The 18,208-nt window shown below is 40.8% G+C and overlaps 1 protein-coding gene across 1 annotated transcript in view; it reads right to left on the bottom strand.

Moving 5' to 3' along the window:
* The window catches only part of MTUS2 (microtubule associated scaffold protein 2), a 477,685-nt gene that overhangs the window by 296,012 nt on the left and 163,465 nt on the right, over positions 1 to 18,208 (bottom strand). The window contains exon 2 of the mRNA XM_075198945.1: positions 14,512 to 16,832. Coding sequence (XP_075055046.1) covers positions 14,512 to 16,623 — 2,112 coding nt within the window. The 5' untranslated portion in view covers positions 16,624 to 16,832. The remainder of the gene's footprint in view (positions 1 to 14,511; positions 16,833 to 18,208) is intronic.

The raw sequence follows: 18,208 nt of genomic DNA, 5'->3' as shown, positions 1-18,208 counted from the left end.
AATATGCCAGCAGGCAGCAGTTGCTCAATAATATGCCAGCAGTAGTGGTAACATGCCAGTAGTAGCTACAGAATAATATCCCAGCAATAGCAATAATAGTTATATTCCAGTAGTAGCTGCCCAATAATATAATATCATAATGTCTAGTAACATGTCAGCAGTACTAGTTATTTGTCCGTATTCATTCCCCAGTAATATAACAACAGTGATTCACATCTCCTTTTCTATCATAGGTCTGTCCCTCCACCATTGTGGTGGCTCCTTCTCCTTCCATGCTGTTGTAAGACCCTGCTGGAGTTGCGTGTAGACTTACTTGGGGTGCCATGATGTAGTGTGCTACCCCAGTCACTGCTGCTCTCCGCTTCAGCTCTGTCTATGGATGTGGTACTTGCGACCAGAGGGTCCTCTGAATACTCAGGTGTTTAACACATGTGTTGTGTGCAGTGGACACTAGCGGTGGTGTAGTGCAAAATCACAAAAGACTGTTGGGTGCCAGACTCATGATATATAACAAATAAACCTTATTTTAAACACCTTTTCCACCAGCACAGCATAGTGGTTTCAATAAGATATGAAATATTCAAACACCAGTCTCCTCCAACACAGTTCTTTGTCACAGCAATACATATTTGGTATTTCACATACTCTATTTCTGGGTGCAGTAGTTCCACAGGATCCGGTCATAGCTATTTATACATATAGGCACACAATTTCTATGTGTCAGGGGTTCTTGCATTCCTCACATAGATTATGCCAATATGCATAGACTCTCGGTGCACACCATCCCTTACACAACTTGTAGCCACAAGATTCCTCCCCACTAATGGTATAGAGGCTCTATTCAAGGTACTGTCTTCCTGCTGCTGTACAGAGCAAACTCAGGGCCATCTTTTCCATTGGGCACGACGGGCAGGTGCCCGGGGGCCCCACGGGCAAGGTGGCCCCATAGGCAGGGCTCCTAATTGGAATATATATATATATATATATATATATATATATATATATATGTGTGTGTGTGTGTATCTCTCTCTCTCTCTCTCTCTCTCTCTCTCAATAAATAAATATATATATATATATATATATATATATATATATATATATGGGCCCCGGTGCACTGCCTTGCCCGGGGGCCCATAATATTGTTAAGATGGTCCTGAGCAAACTCCCACATAACTTTGCTGATGCTGGAAACTACTCTTCTTCAATGCTTTCAGACTGCTCTGGGCTTAAACATTTTTTCATGAAATATTTCCCTTACTCCTGGATACTCTTCCACCATGTACACACTCCTCTTCTCCCAGGAGCTGTATGTTTCTTAAATGGGGTACCTACCGCTAACTGGTCCCCTTCGTCTTGGGGTACACCTGAAGGTGGCACAAATGGCTGGTCTCTGCCACTATTGGGTTTCAAATTTGATGAAGTCTCTAGATCCCCTTAATAGTGATCCGCTATTGTGCCTCATTGCACCCCACATTTTTCTTACCCTACAGGGCTGTTTTAATTGCTGGGAATCCCGAATTTCTGGGATTCCTCCCGGACTCCTGGGAGAGCAGACAATTCTCCCGAATCCTGGCCGCCTTTGTAAATTAAATGGAGTGGGCGGGGCTTAGTGATGCCGTACATGCGTCATTGTGGCCCCTAATGACACAATTTTTTTGAGCCCCGCCTTCCCAACCCACCTGCCCCCCGGTCCTCCTGGGAAACAACTTGCCTATGTTGGCAAGTATCCACATAGTAAAGGCATATTTTCACAGCTCTCCAGCCTATTCTTCTTGAGTTGAACAGTTCTACAGTAATGCTGCCTCAGCGTCTTTAGACCAAAGCAGCAAGATTCAAATTTTCAACACTCTGTGCTTTGCGACTTTGACACATTGTATTGCATGAGTTTCCCAGTAAACAGTAAAAATAAAACACAAGCCTATGACCAAAAAGTCCGGCCTTCGTGTGAGTGATTGGGAATGACATTCAGCTAGTAGGTTTGGCCATGTTAAATGGTTGTTGTCTTGTGCGATTTGTTCCAGTTTTTCCCTGGAAATGCTGGGAAATATACATTTGAAGTTTTTGATCACTGCACAAACAAACACATCTTAAATATTGATTATGGTTAAAGGCGCACAAGAGACTCGTAGTAGCTACAAAATTCAGGCACCAGAGAAATCTGTAGTATGTAAAAATAAAACCAAGGACAAAATGGCAGTAGTAGCTGCAATTATAAGTGCAAGATGGTGTATGCAGATTTTCTGCTAGCTATTACATGCTTCAGTGAAAAAGCTGTCAAGTGTGATTCGATGAGAAATCTTAGGGCCAAGGCACGTGGGTGATTGTCACAGAGCTCTTACACCCTCTGTTGATGTTTTCAGAGTATGTAGACATATGTTTTGTTGTCACGCTTAATGGGGTTAATGAAAGCCCTGAATGAAAGTCAGCTTAATTGTAATTTAAAAATATGTGTTTCTGTAAGGTATAAAACGGTAAGTATGATTTACAGATGGTGTTCAATGGTCTATAAACTACAAAATACTCTACTATGAAAAAAGCCCACAATTAAGAGCTCTTAATCCTTCCTTGATCGTTGGCTTGACCGGAAACAATATTTTATTTTTAAGTGTAGCTAAGTAAAATAAAATAAAACAAAACAAAAGAAATAGGGCATTCATTTAGCAGCATATTGGATTAAAAATCTTTATTTTGTGGACATGAGGAAAAAAATCAATTTCCCTGAATTCTTCCCATAGCTTCGTTTAGACAATTAGTGCAGCTAAAAATGCCAAGGATAGAGAAAGGATGGTGTGCTAATAAAAGTCTATATAAACTTTCACTATGGTTGCTGTGATTCATTGCTATGTGATCTGAGGACACAGAGAGCTGACTGGTCACTGCAATACAGGGGCTTATGATCCTTGCTAATACCTATATATGGAAGCAGAGCCCCAGCTCTATGTATGTACAGTGTGCAGACACCGAGCCATAATAGTAGGGTACTTAAAGGGGATGTATACAATGCTCTCACTAGGCCTAAATGTTGAAAACTGTTTTTGACAGCAATCAGCTGAAAACATACTTGCCAACTCTCCCGGAAAGTCCGGGAGACTCCCGAAATTCTGGGCGAGCTGGCATTTCTCCCGGATCCCGGATATCACCGAGACACGCCATTTTGGAGGGCGGGAGGGGGCGGGGTGAGGCCAATCGGGTCATTTTGGCCCCGCCCCCCCGCGATGCAAATTAAGTTTTCTCGCGGGGGGTGGGGGGGGGTTTGCAAAATGACGCGATTGGTCTCGCCCCGCCCCTCCCGCCCTCCAGTCACGACCCCTCTCCCGGAAACTTGTTTCCGGGAGTTGGCAAGTATGGCTGAAAGAGGTTTGAAACAGTAGAGACGCTGATAGCTGCCTGGGGGCATCTACAGCAGTGAACACTCCTTTGAAATCTTTCCCAGCCATCAATCAGCATTTACCATAAGCAGGGGCGGGCTGGGCCGGGGGTCATATGCCCCTTGCGGGCCAGACAGCCAAAGACCATTTTGTCCCAGTGCAGGGACACTATATTACTATATTACTGACTCCTCCTCTGGCACCAGCCACCTTTCATCATTTGGCCCCCTTCCCTCCTTTCCCTGATGTGTGGCCACCTCCCTCTTCCTATCAGGGTGGCCAACTCTGAAATAAAAAACAAGCAACCACTTAGGGAAAAACAAGTCCAAAACAAGCCCAAACCAATCCTAAAAAGCCCCAAAAAAAGCCCAACTTACAGGGGACCGTCCTTTTCTATGAAGCTAATTTCTACACTGAATCTCCAACCTTTATAAACACAAGAGGACACATTTATACACTGATAGGGCAAATGAAAAAGCAAATGCTGTAATTTAGGACACTGGTATGTCTAAACCACACAGCCCCATGATATAACAGTATAAAATAGGGCTCTGAAATCCGTCTTCTGATATGAGCAGCTTACTGAATGGGAGGGTGTTACATAACAGTGTTACCTGCTATAAGTGCAGCGATTGTGTGTCTGTCACAGCACTTATTTCAGTACGTTGCTGTAGATCCGTCTTCTTGTGATATATTCCATGTCCTCCTTTGACTCCGCCCACACACAAAGCGCCACTTCATTGGAGGATGTCGCTGCACAACCCGCCCACAAAAAAAAAACCTGAATGCACCAATCACAAAATAGTAACAGAGGGAAAAAAAAACAAAAAACGATTATGCAGCCTGAGGACTTGGAGAACGTCTCCAAGCCCAAAAACAAGCTACCCGCGGCAGTGAAAAAAAACCCGCAACTTCACAAAAAAGAAGCCCAATTCCGCTTGTTATAAGTGGAATTGGCAACTATGCTTCCTATGTGTGACTGCCTCCTATCGGCATAAGACACCCGGTGGTAAATGTATCATATTGCGCTTTTTACAAGTCGCCGGAAATCTTCTCGACGATTTCCGGCGACTTGTAAAAAGCGCAGTATGATACATTTACCCCCCCGTGTCACATGGGATGCGCACCATGTGACAGGAGTTGTCCCATGTGTGCAGCCCAGCAGGAGTGTGGAAGGAACAAGGTAGATGGGAGGGAGGGCAGGAAAGTATGTTAATATAATGTGTGAGGGAAGGGGGGTTTGTTAATATAATGTGTGAGGGAAGGGGGGTTTGTTAATATAATGTGTGAGGGAAAGGAAGGGGGGATCTTAATATAATGTGTGAGGGAAAGGAGGAGGGATCTTAATATAATGTGTGAGGGAATGGGGGGGATCTTAATATAATGTGGGAGGAAGGCTATTTATTTAATGGTTGAGTGTAGGTGGGCGATAATTATTTAATGGGTAATATTTTATTTGTGGGGTGATAGTGGAGCGATTTCATTTATTGGTGGGGTTATTTGATTTAATAGTGGAGCCTATTAATTCAATGCTGGGGTGGTTTGGGGCTATTAATTGAATGTGGGGCTGTTTGGGGAAAAGTAGGTCTATTTATTAAATGTGAATGTTAACTATTTAATGGCAGTAAAGGTTGCGGGAAATAGGTATAGTTATTAAACGTAAATGCTATTAAATTTATTTCCAGGGTGGCTGGGGGGTCTCTTCTGTAATTTGGGTGGGAGGTAGGCTATTAATCTAATGGTGGACTGTGGGTCGGGGCTAATTTTTTAATAGTGGGTGCTAATAATTTACTTGTGGGGTGATGGTGGGGCTATTTGATTTAATAGTGGGGCCTATTAATTTAAGGTGAAGTGAAAGGACCTTTAATTTAATGCTGGGATGGCTAGTGGCTATTAAATGAATATGGGGCAGAGTTTGGGTAGGAGGGCTATTTATTAAATGTGAATATGAATTATTTAATGCTGGGATGATTGTGGGAAATTGTAATAATTTTTAAATGCAAATGCTACTAAATTTACTGTTGGGCTGTTTGGAGGAAGGAAAATAGGCTTTAGTTATTAAATGGGAATAATAATAATTTAAAATCAGGGCTGGTTGGAGGAAAATAGATCTATTTATCAAATGTGAATACTATTATTTAAATGTTGAAGTTGGAGGGAGACCTAGTTATAAAACGTGGCTGCTATTGATTTAGCAGCAGGGTTGGTTGGAGTTTTCTAAATTTCCTGTGCCCATCTTTTTTCCAAATGGGGCCTCCAACATTCCAGGATTCAGACGAGAACCAACTGAGCTAAAGACACCAACAGCCACAGATAGTGAAAGAACAGGTAGGAGAGAGCAGGTCAGTCTGCCAACTGCCATTTATCTGGTGGGGCAGTCCCGAGTTTGGGTAACTGTCTCACTTAGGATTTGGTCCAACAGCAAGGACAGTCGGGAGGTATGTCCCGCTTCACACTGTACTGCTTCTATCGTGCTACTACCTAACAGTAGTGCATGCAGTCATGCCTGTGTATTTGTTTAAAATGATATCCATATTACATCATAACCCCCCCCCCATGTTAAGTAGGCCTCCCAGAGCCTTAATTCAGCTCTGGGCCAGGGTGTCAGATTGTCACACAGTACTCTGCTCAAGCCCCTTTGCTGGCAAAATATTAGTTTTTTAAAGCAAAAGGGCTTTTTGCACTTCGATAAATCATCCCTTGTGTTCAGTACTGTAATAGAACAATATTATATAATCTATTGCTATAATATGATCTAAATATATACCCATTTATAATCAGCCAAGTATGTAAAAAGAAGGTGCTGTAGGGAGAAGGTACAAATAAAATAAAATGCAATATAAAGTCAGCTTTGATTTCGTTGCATTATTTATTTTCATTATTTTAGATTTATCATTTATAATAATAAAATACTGCTGAGTTATGCAACACTAAAATAGCCTCATTTTGTATATTGATAAATATATATTGTATCAAAAACTACCCTTTAAGGATGGGCGGCTACTTAAGGACCAGTGCTGCTTGCCTTCCCCCAAGCTAAAGTCTGCCAGCCAGCACCAGACCACAAGATGTGGGCACAACACCTTTAAATACAAAGAGAAAATCTGTGTGCTTTAGCCCTATGGCTAACCTCATTCAGGTCTGATATGGTTAATGGATTTTGAAAATGTATCTTGTGTGGATACCGGGATAATGTTAAGACCTGTTCGACCTGCCAGCCTACTGGTCTGCTCATAGGTTATCATTATAGATTGCCTCTTGCCTTCCTGGTACCTTGATGTGGGTTAAATATATCACTGAGGCAAATAATAAGTGAGAGATGCACCCTTTATTAAATATTTAAAACACACAGCACATAAAATAACAAATATGCGACAATACCAGAGGGTTTATCGCACTGCAAACTACACACTCCTATACCTCCCCAGCATCTTTGTCTTAGTCACTTCTATGTACAATCCTGGCTGCGGAGCCACACTCTTCACTCCTCTACCCACATATTAGAGATTGAGCTCAATGTCCTCCTGCTTTTTTAGACCCATAAAAAAAGCACAGTCCATGGAAGCTTCAATGACCACAAAAGCATGATCCTGGACCAGACTGCCAGGAGTAATGACCCACAGTGGTGTATCAACAGATTGACATTCCCTTAGCTCCCCCAGGATTGGGTTTCCACTAACAAGGGGCTGCCTCAGTACCTTGTAAGTGCCTCAGTACATTGTAAGTACCTCTTTCAGTCTGCAGCTCAGTTACAGGCACCCTGTGTCTCCAGGATATCTGCTAATACAGGCTGCAGCGGGTACATAGATGCAACAAAGTCATATTACACCCCCCCACGGACCGGGTACACCTGTCAGAATGGCACTTTGTGCCAGTAAACCATACCCCTAGTTTCAATGTCCTGAAAACCTCTATCTTATCACAATCTCTATATGTAAAACTGAATAAAAAAATCCTCTCCTTCAGAAGAAGTATTGAGTATTCACACAAACATTTGGAAAACATCCAACTTTATTAACGAAATATGCAAATAAATATTGCATTCATTATCACAGAAACCTGTAGTTTGGTAATAACAAGAACACATTATGCAAAGAAGCTGAACAATAGTCTTTATTCAGAGTATAATATCTGCAGGCAATGAGGGAGTAGATATATCTCTCAGATAATACATTTCTTCAGGGATAAGAGCATGATTTTTGTAATCGAACAAAATATTTATATTCTATGTATAGACATAATCTACTAATTTGTCATATAGGGCCTGATTCATTAAGGAAAGCAAGAAAAAAAGGAGTAACTTTGCACCTGTGAAAAACCATACTGAATTGGAGGGGGAGGCAAATTAAATATTTGGGGGCTGATTTATAGTTGGGGTACAGCATGTTCTAGATCAACTTTACATTTCAGTGTAAAAATAGAGCTGTCAAGTATTTGTGTACTGTATGAAAAAACAACCAGTATCTAACTAATGTGCAAAATAATAAACTAATTTGCACTCCTTACATTGTAACATGGTTTGTCCAGGATACAATATACTTCTTTTTTTGCCTTACTTTTCTTAATGAATCAGTCCCATAGTATATATCATACTTGCCTACACTCCCACAATATTGGGGAGGTTTTCAAATTTTGGGGAGCCCTCCCATAAGACTAAGCAACCTCCCGGGTTTTGGTGGAGGCAGGGCTTAATGACACAATTTGCATAATCAAGCCCCGCCCATGCTATTTCAGTATTTCATAGCAGGTGGAGGTGCCATGGTGATGAAATGGTGTCACCATCCCCCTCCTGCACGTGTCACAGCTGAGATGTATGGTATATATAGAGAGCATTTTATATGTTCAGCCTTGGAAACAAAATAGAAATTGCAGGACCCTACAATTAGGCGTCAATGCAAGTTATGGCAGTATAACGGTGTTTCATCATACTGCAAGCCATTTTCCTAGAGATGGATTCCAAGGACAGACCTTCTCTGTGGATACAATTAGTGCAGAGAGTAATGTTTTGCAGATCTGAGTCATATGTAAGGGTGACACTAATAAACAATTGTACTTGACTCCTGTTCATCCATATCCCTTGCTGAAGCCTTCCTTGTATATCTAGAAATATCTGCACGTAGCCAAGAAAACAACATATTTTCTTTAACTGATTCATTCCCTTATCTGTAATACCAACATTTTAAACAGCAGTTTTCTTTATAAATTGTCCATCACATAATTTATGAATGGTTCAATGAGGCAAAATCATAGATGCCTTAACCCATCTAACACATAGTTGCCTACTCTTCCGGAATGTCTGGTTCACTCCCAAATTTTTGTGAGTTCTCCCGGACTCCCGAGAGAGCAGGCAAAAATCCCGGATTCAGCTGTCCGCGTTGTTGAAGATGGGTGGGGGCGGGGCTTAACGTGGCATCGTGGCCCTGCCCCCTGCTATGATTGGCCAAAATTGCATAGGATTGACATGGGGCGGAGCCAAGCGGCACAGCACGCGTGTCCACGCCCCTTCGACGGACCCCCTCCCGGACAGCTGCCTTCAAAAGTAGGTAAGTATTATCTAACATTGCTTAATGCAGACCCCATTTATCAATATGGGGTCTGCAACGTTATCCAATCTAGTAAGCTGGGAAGAGCTTTGCTTTTGGCAGAAAAGTAACGCCTCCTGTCATAATATATGGGATCCAGCTGAAGCCTCTCCAGCTTTGCTGGATCCCTCACCCTTGGAAGTGCAATACGCGTGCACATTTGTAATTAGATCCTTGCATTTGTGTAGAAGCAGAAACTCACATAGGCTAAGGTGAGACGTGAAGGTTTAAAGTAATAGGCTGACTGGAAAGAAAGCAGTGTAGAAAGGAGATCTCAGTTTGTGGAGAGAGATTATTATAATCAGACAAAGGGGCTACGAGGGCGCATTTCCAGGAGCGTTGCTGTCCATTCACAGTCATTCCCACTCTGAAAAATGAGTTTGGGTCTCGTGCTATACTTTCACTGCATCAGACATAAGCATGTCCAGGTGCATTCCAGTTACCGAACATTTAATAACACTTCACACACAAAATTTCCGCATGTAATAGAGACAGTCTTCATGCACAATGCACTGCTGAAAGCAACAAATAAAATAATAATGAAAAAATGTGAAATATGCCCCAGCCTCAGATCCTTAACCAGTCCCATTGATAGACATCTTTGGCTGGTTTCCACTATAATATAAAGTCTAGAAGCAGGGGATTCCTCTGCCACAGTAACAAACAGCCTATCTCCCAGAGGTTACCAGCCCCTCACTGAAGAGCGCTAAGACTTTCCTGGGCTGTGAGGGCCAGGATAATTAATATAATTGAGACCCCTGGAGTGGGAAGCTAATAGTCTCAATATAATAGACAGACCTTTTTCCTTGATCTAAAGCAGTCCAAATGTAAAAGAAACAAAAGAAAAATTCCATTTAACAAAATAGGTTCACCTGTACAGTACTGCCGACACTAAATAATCAAAGCTGGGACTCCCGTTCAATGACCTGCGAATCACAAGCGTTATCTCGTGCTGGCTGTTTGTGACTGGCTGGCCATGAGATAACACTTTTGATTGGTTGGCCATTAAAGGTGAGTCCCGGGAAATCCAGGTACAATAATTTTTTGTATCACTTATTTAATCGGGCTATGAACAATAATCAATAAATAATGTTTTAACAATTTAATTTAGTGGAAAATGAGGGTTCTGAGAATACTTTTATTCCATTAAACTTTATTTCAAAATTGTGTTTGCTTTCTTTTATCTCTTTTGGTATAATGGACAGGTGTATCCCCTTCCATTATAATAGGAAAACTGGTATGGCAAAGTTGTCCAGGGGTCCCAATTGTGTTAATCACCCTGCCTGGGGTGAGTCTGGGGGGTTGCGAAGTGCCCCAGCTGTTTTTGTGTCCCACTTTCCCACCATAGAGGAACTAGACCTCCGTGGACCAGCCTGGTGCTGATTTTCACTATGCACTGGTGCAAAACCCATGTATTTTGCAGTGCACACTAGGTGCGATTCGTAAAAGACCTCCATAGTATTCAGTATATTTTATTTAGGAAAGGCATATACAAACCTATAAATGAAAGATACTGGAAGGTAGGAAACCTCCTTAAAGCATACTCAGATGTGTATGGAAAGAAAACGCTGTCACAGAGTTTAATAATCAAATATTAGGACTGAAACATACTGCAAAGCACAATTATTTTCCATAGAACAAAGCAAACTAAAACTTACATTTTCAGGATCGTTCTCCTTTGTTTTTGTTTTTTTGGGGTTTTTTTTAAAACACAGATTGATATAAACTACTACACCAGCAGTAATGACCAGTTTACACTGTAGAAGAGAATCCTGTTATATGTTTCAGTGATGTCATGATTTAGCAACAGGAAGTAAGTTATTTCTCAATGTGCCAGAAGGCAAAGAGACAATAGAACTGGCATCTCAAGCTGTTTGCTCTCCTGTCTGTAAAAAATTGTTTAGAGAATAGCATATCGCTTGTACCTCAGGCTAAAAACGGGAGGAAAATCTGTGGACATATTCATGCCCACCGGCATCAATTTATTGCACTGGTGTTATTAGGTTGATGGTGTAAAGCATTTCTCCTGAGGGCTATGGCATAAATAACATTACAGTTCAAGTCAAACAATGCTTAGCTATGGCTCTTTATCAGAGCTGAATTTCCTTAATAAAGGCTTACAGGTTATTTTCACAACATATTGTCTATTAAAGCTGACTGTTATCATCAGACGCAAATTCGTACCCACAGGATTTAGGACTTCTAAATCTTGACATGACAAGACCCCCTTCGAAAATGGGGTGTCTTAGCATTAGAGGGTCCACATTGCAATGGACATGACCACGTCATCAGGAGATATTGCTAATGGTTCTAACTCGCTAGGTCTCCCCCAACACCCCTACTCTAAATAGAGTGGTGTGATGGAAAGGTGTCGTGGATTACCATAGTAGTTTGGCATGGTTGGATTAGAGGAGGAGTGGGGACCCAAACCAGTATTTTATCTAGGGCCCCATGGGGTCTTAATCTGGCTCTAAACGAACATGAATAAACCCAGTCTGCCAATTTGTGCTACTGTTATAATGATCTACACTTGAGGTGTCACTATGATAACACATCAAGCGTAGATGGGTTAGGAAAGTGTTTGCGATCAGTAAACATTTTTTAATTATTCTAATTTTTGATGTTACAGTAAAGGCAAATAATAATAAACATAGTTAAAAGAACAAATTAAAAAACTATCAAAAATCTTTTCCTGTAAACCAGACCTCTGCTTGGAAAGTTAATTGCCTCTAAAGTGCCTCCCTACCTCCTCACTGCAGCTTCATGCTGCTTCAAGCTTAGGCCACTGACTGAGAGAATAGCACAGAGCAAGCTCAGCAGTAGATGGTGACTATGGGCCTTATGTAGAGTCAGGAGTAATTTGCGCCAAATGTGTAGTAGTAAATTATATCCATTTAAACTATCTAATCTACTTAGTAAGTAGAGCTGCATTAGAAATAAATAGTAATAAAAAAAAAGGAGTGTCTCCCACCCTCCAAAAGTCAAACCAACTCTAGTGCTGCCAGTGTTGTGGATACTCAAGTGTCAGCATACCCTAGCAACCACTTAAAGGCAGCCTGGGCATGCTGAGTCCTGTAGTGCATCATGGACCAAATGAAACCAAGGGTTGTGGAAATAGCCCTAGTGCTTTCAGTACAGGAGGGGGTTCCATGTTTTTATTTGTGAGCCGCCCCTCCTAGGAAAATCAGCCCCATACTGACCAGCATAGGGCTGGATGGCACTATCGCATGGAAACCCGCAGCATGGGGTCATCCTGCCTTAGTACCAACCAGCCCTGGCTGGTAGTGCCTAGTGCTGGCATTAGCGATTTCAGGGGTCATTGCCTAAGATTGATTGACCAGTTAGGGAAGGTAATTATACCGGAACACTTCCGTCTCCCCTTGAGAAAGACTCTGTGAGTTGAAATGCATCAATGTGTAGCTGGGGAGTAACAACACTATGTGACCTGTGAGACTATTAGGGAATCCTGTTACAATAGCAGTTATAGCTTCATCCTGGTGTGAGTTGCCTGTTTATTGTGGATGCTTCTTACCAATTGTCCTCTGGGACGATCGTGGTTTTTTATATTTTATATATTTTTATGAATGTGAGTTTAACAGTAATAGCCCGATAATCCCTTAGATTGTACGCTCCTCTGAGCAGGGCCATCTCTCCTCCATGTTTCCACCACTTCTAAATCTGCTCTCCAGCTACCTAGCCCTCCTCTAAGGACCCCCCCCCCATCCCCTCTCGCTCCCTCCTCTCCCCTCTGGGGGTCTCCCTGTCATCCGTGCCCTCCCTCTTGGGCTCCGTCGTATGTGGACCTTCCCCTCTCCCCTCCCCCACCCTCTCTAGCTGTGCTTTGAGCTTACTGAGTTACTGTGCTTATTGTTTACAGTACTGTGCCGTCTCACCTCGTATTGTAATTTGTTTGTTCCTGTACGGCGCTACGGACACCTAGTGGCGCCCTATAAATAAAAATTAATAATAATAATAATAATAATAATAGATAGACATTTTATATTGAAGATGACATTATGTTTGTTTTATTTTCCTCCCCTCCTATGAAATGAAAATGGAGAGATCTGCATCCGTCCTATTGGGGATATTCTTTTTCCATTTGGTTGTCGGTTGGAATATCGAAGGTCACATTTGAGAGGCCGAATGAATATGAACAACTCTACAACAAGTGTCCGGTTTTAAGATCATTGGGATGGCATTACATGTCCAGCTTTATTCTACTCTGCATTCTGTAAGTAGAATCACATGTGGGCAGGATTGGAAAAATTATTGTTTCATTGCTTTTGGGAGAATCTTTTGTACTTACATACATTGTATTATATGTTATTGAATTGTTTGACTCTATTTGTTCTTATTAGAATATTGGAGATTGTGTCTTCATTCCTATGTTAAAAGTAAGAAGCACCTGAATCCACCCTCTGTTTACTTTTTATTTTGATTTATAGCAATTTTGGTGTTATTGCTTTGGGTGAGGACAGGCAGCATCTTATTGGGCGCCTGTTGAGTCTGTTATCTCTTTTTGTATTTTTGTTATTTCAGTGGGGACCCCATGCTTTTCATACCCCTAATTTCGACAATACCAGCCTAGGCTGGCAGCACTAGAGCTAATTTTACTTGTCAGTGGGATTCCTGAACTTTTTCTATTATATTTATTTTATTTTTGTAACAGAGGAAGCAAGACACTGTATTGTACATGAGCGCAGCTGAACCTGTTGCTTGCTGATGTCAGCAGAAGTTCATGTCAAGTACATAAATAAAAGGACAAGAGTGTTGTAGGCACTGGCCGAAGGAGGCCAAGAGCACACCCAACCCCTGGAAGCAACAGGGCAGCGCTGCTGAGGTGAGCGGATGGATTGTACCCCCTTCTTATGGATGACTTCTCGCTTTAATAAATATTGTAGATGGAAGCTCCTAGCGAGAAAAAAGCAGAGCCTTCGGCTCGCAGCCATAGCAAATTAGCTTTGGGTGCACCATCAAGGACAGGGGTATGTGATAGGAGGATGGCACAAACAGCCATGCGTCTGAATCTAAATGGGTTAGATCATTTCATTCAGGGAAACATGTTTGTAAATGGAATTTAATACTAAGGACATAATTAATATGCATATCTAAAAGAGTACATTATTACAAACCTTCCTTGTAATAGGGACCTCAGCCACAGTTAACTGCCCCTATTGCCCCCTTCTCACAACAGCTTCATTTTGTCTGTAGCACTGCCAACTGAATGAACTTTTACTGGAGAATTCCACAAAGTGTGCTCAGATGTAGTTTGTGACTATTTACTACGAAGAACTGCAGGATAGGAACAACAGGGAAAGGAGGAACAAATAAGTGAGAACGACCAAGATAATTATAAGATCATGGTATCACTCATCAGTTTCCACAGTTAAGTGTTACCTAGTGATCAATTTGCAAAATAGATTCTATAACTTGTGAATAAAGCATTTCTCAGAAATGTTAGTACCATTGTTATATTAAGTAAGACTACTTCTACATGTATATATTCATATTACTTTATCATATAACAATAATGTGCATGTCATAGAAAACAGTTTCCTTACCTCCTCTAATGAGTGATGTCCAGGAGGCCTAATTCCAGAAACCATCAAACCAGCACTATATATCCTTGGCTTATGTATGTCTGCTTTGTACTTATCTAATAACACATTTGTGGGTTTAATGTCGCTACTCAATATATCATGTTCCTTTGGTATAGGAACATTACAAGATGCGGACCCATAAGGCATGCCCATCTGTCCAAACGGCAATCTGTCAATTGCTTGTGGGTTCCTTCTAATGTATGTGATAATTTTAGGTCGTACATGCTTGGGTTTAGGTACAATGAGGGTAGGTTCAATTGCCTCCTCTGTTTTTATATTATGATTTATTTCTGTTTCATCCTGGTTTGTCGGGGAAGATTTGGAATGTACCAGTATTGGTTTCGGAATTCCACTGTTACAAAGTGTTTTGTTAGTAGCTTTAGGTGATATGTTGAACAACTGTGTACTCTCAATAGGAGGTAGCACTGAGGAAGGTGACAATCTATCAACATGAACAGCACTAAGATCCTTAAATCTGTTCGGTGAGGCAATGCGCTGATCATTAATATTAACAGCCACCTTTGGGCATGAGAGAGTAGGAGTACATAAAACAGAATCAGCTGGGTCCTTGTGACTCTCTTTCAAGCTCCCTTTTAAAGCATCCAACTGATGTTTTCGTCCAAGTGATGTCTTTCTGCTGTCAGCTAAAGCAGCTTTATCTTTCAAGGAAGTCACGCTGCTGCTAGAAAGGAAATTGTTGTCACTGTCTTGACAGATATAATCTTGTACTGAAAATCTGTCTTTATTCGAGTAAATCTTATTATCCACGGAATCAGTGAGTGATGTTGTTTTTCTGATCACTGGCTTGTAGCTTGGCTCTTTGTGTTTTAAGTATTCCAGTTCTTGCGAATGGCCAGCTTGAGTATCCCACACCTGAGAGAATTGCGCTTTTGTTTCGTTGTAAGATATATCAACTTTAAAATCGTGCCGTCTGGTATTACAAGGACTGGTAGATAGAAAGGTCCCAGCATGCTTTTCTGTTTGGCTCGGCTGTGAAACAGCCGTCTGACCACAGGGAGGAGACAGAGGAAATCTTCTGGTTTCAAAGACGCTGTCCAATCTTTTGGGCCCGGCCACGACAACCAATGTTATCTGTTCTAGTTTTTGTGGAGAAGTCAACTTAGACTGTGTCATTCTTGAATCTTTCAGTTCTGATGGTTTGCAAGTTTGACCCTGATACAATTGTGCTTCTGGTACGTTACAAATTACCTGAGGTTTGTAAATTAAGCGAGAGTGATCGTCGAGGATTGAAGGATGTGACAATGTGCTTTGTTTGCTAACGTGGGTTAAGGTTCCATCACCCATTGAAAAATCTGGGCCAGTGGTATTTGAGGTAGGTGGTTTGGAATAAAATACAATCTTCTTTTCCTCTGAGGTATTACTGAGATTATGAGAGGATAGTCCGATTAAATGGTCAGCTGGCGAAGATGTATCTGTGGTCCTGATCCCACAATTGGATGTGACAACGTGTTGTGAGTACCGAGGAGGTGAATCCGTAGATGGTGTAGGTGAAATATGTTCTTTTATAAAAGGTTCTGTTTTATGTGGAGGAATACCTGGTTTTACCTTAGAATGTTCACCTTGGGTTATGTTACCAACATTATTACTATAAATACATAGAGAAGATTCATGTGTTTTGCTGAAGGGAACCTGGGGGCTTCTGTCATATAAACTGGCTTTTGAATTTAGAGGGGATTGTCCATGAGCAGACGAAGATTTCATACTTTCCTTTACATCATCGGTTGTGTAGTTTTTGCTGAAGTCCCTACTTGTTGGAGAACGCAGTCTTGGGTCACTAGAAATTCGGTCACTAGACGGAGACTCATGGGTGGTGTTTGCTGGCCTACTGGCTTCCTTACTCAACTGTGTGAAGTTTTCAGACTGCTTAGTACACAGCAAACCTGTTTTATCCACCCTGCTACATATCTCATCCGTTTCACCAGGCGTTGAGAAAATTTGATTGGCATTAGGATCACCTAAGCTGGTCACACTTTCATTGTCATTTTTGTCTTCATTGCTATTGTCCTCCTTATCGATGCAGCATGCCTTGCTGGGAGCCAGTGGGATACTCATGTTTGGATGTCACTTTTACATGAAGTTACACGGAACTTTTAGGATATTTCTTTCTACGTATGCAAAACAGTGATTAAACCCATGATATTTTGTTACATATGTAAAGCTGCTTCCAATGCAGTTGGAAATCACTTTAAATGTGGTCCATCTTCTAAATAAACTCTGATTGGTTGATTTGCAGTCATCAGATTTATAAACTTCTGGGTAACCTATAAGAGAAAGGACAAAACATTTTAACATACTGAACATCATAAAAGATCTTATGAAGTGTATTTGTCACCTACACACAGTTTGATTTACAAGCAGAAACTATACTCAGATATGGCACAAATCACACATTGATACATTTCTGTATCTTTCCATAAGATTATGGCAACTTTATTTAAGCTAAGCCCTTCTCTGTGGCTCCTATTAAAATTGTTTTTAGTAGTGTAGCCAATCATGAATGAACGATAGCTTTACAAAGTGTCTGATCCCACACCTGCCAGTAAAAACCACTGTGAATAAAACACAGTATAATGGGTACTATTTCAGACACTGGAGCAAGAGTCAAAAATACATCCTTTCCTTCCAAGCAATTAATGTAGATGAAAGTCCTCTTAGCAGTCATTTAGATTCATGAACAATGACTGCTTAATAAAATGTCACTTACAATTAAAACAACACTTGGCTTTTACAAGTGAATTGAGGCAACTCCATTCTTATCTTTAACATAGAAAGTGAATTGTTATAGGCTTAATTGCTATGCAATTCCAAAAGCCTCATTTTACCTGCAGAAATAACGGAGAGCGAGATTAAGTAACCAAATTATTTGCCAAGCTATTTCTTAATCCTTTGAGTGCATATTTTAAAAAGAAAAGACAACCTTTACTTAGGGAAGTCTATTTAACAAATATCGCAATGATACCTTCTCTGTTATAGTCACCTCAGGGTGGTGACAAGACAAAAAATCATTTTAAAAATGCTTTACTCTCAGAATAATTTTTAAGTGCAGTAATATACATTTTTTTATTTTAAGATAAATACATTGTTATTTATAAAGATTACATCTTAGCTTCATAAACGCTCATATGAGGGCTGCTCAGTTAGCACTTTTTAAGTGCAAGTATATCTGAAAGTATGAAGTTGGTATCCCTATTGGATTATCTTATTAAGTAAGAGATTGATATTCATTAATACATCTAGTTGTGGTCATTTACATCTCCATGACAGCGGAATGCACTCTACACAATAGACCTTTATGTCTATTTTATTACTTATATTAGAGCTCTAAAAAAATTGTAGAAGTTCTAAATTGTTTCCCTGCAGTTTGGAGACATTATATGAGATATAAAAGAACGTCTTTTAGATTTAAAAGTGTAATAATAGCGAATACATTTCTGAATATGTGTTTATATTACAACGGTAATGAGATTTAACCGGTTAGGATATTAGGACTGCCTCTTTAGCTCTGGTGAGCATGAATCACTGACTGTGTATGTCAGAGACGTAACTTAAAATTTTAGCGCCTGGGGCAAATAACAAAAATGCCACCCCCCCCTAGCCCTCAATTTTAATCAAATGAACCTAAAATATTTATAAACTG

This window comes from Mixophyes fleayi, chromosome 2 (genome assembly GCF_038048845.1).
Source record: "Mixophyes fleayi isolate aMixFle1 chromosome 2, aMixFle1.hap1, whole genome shotgun sequence".
NCBI lineage: Eukaryota > Metazoa > Chordata > Amphibia > Anura > Limnodynastidae > Mixophyes > Mixophyes fleayi.
Note: the sequence above shows the minus strand (reverse complement) of the source record. Positions and strands in the feature narration are given on the sequence as shown.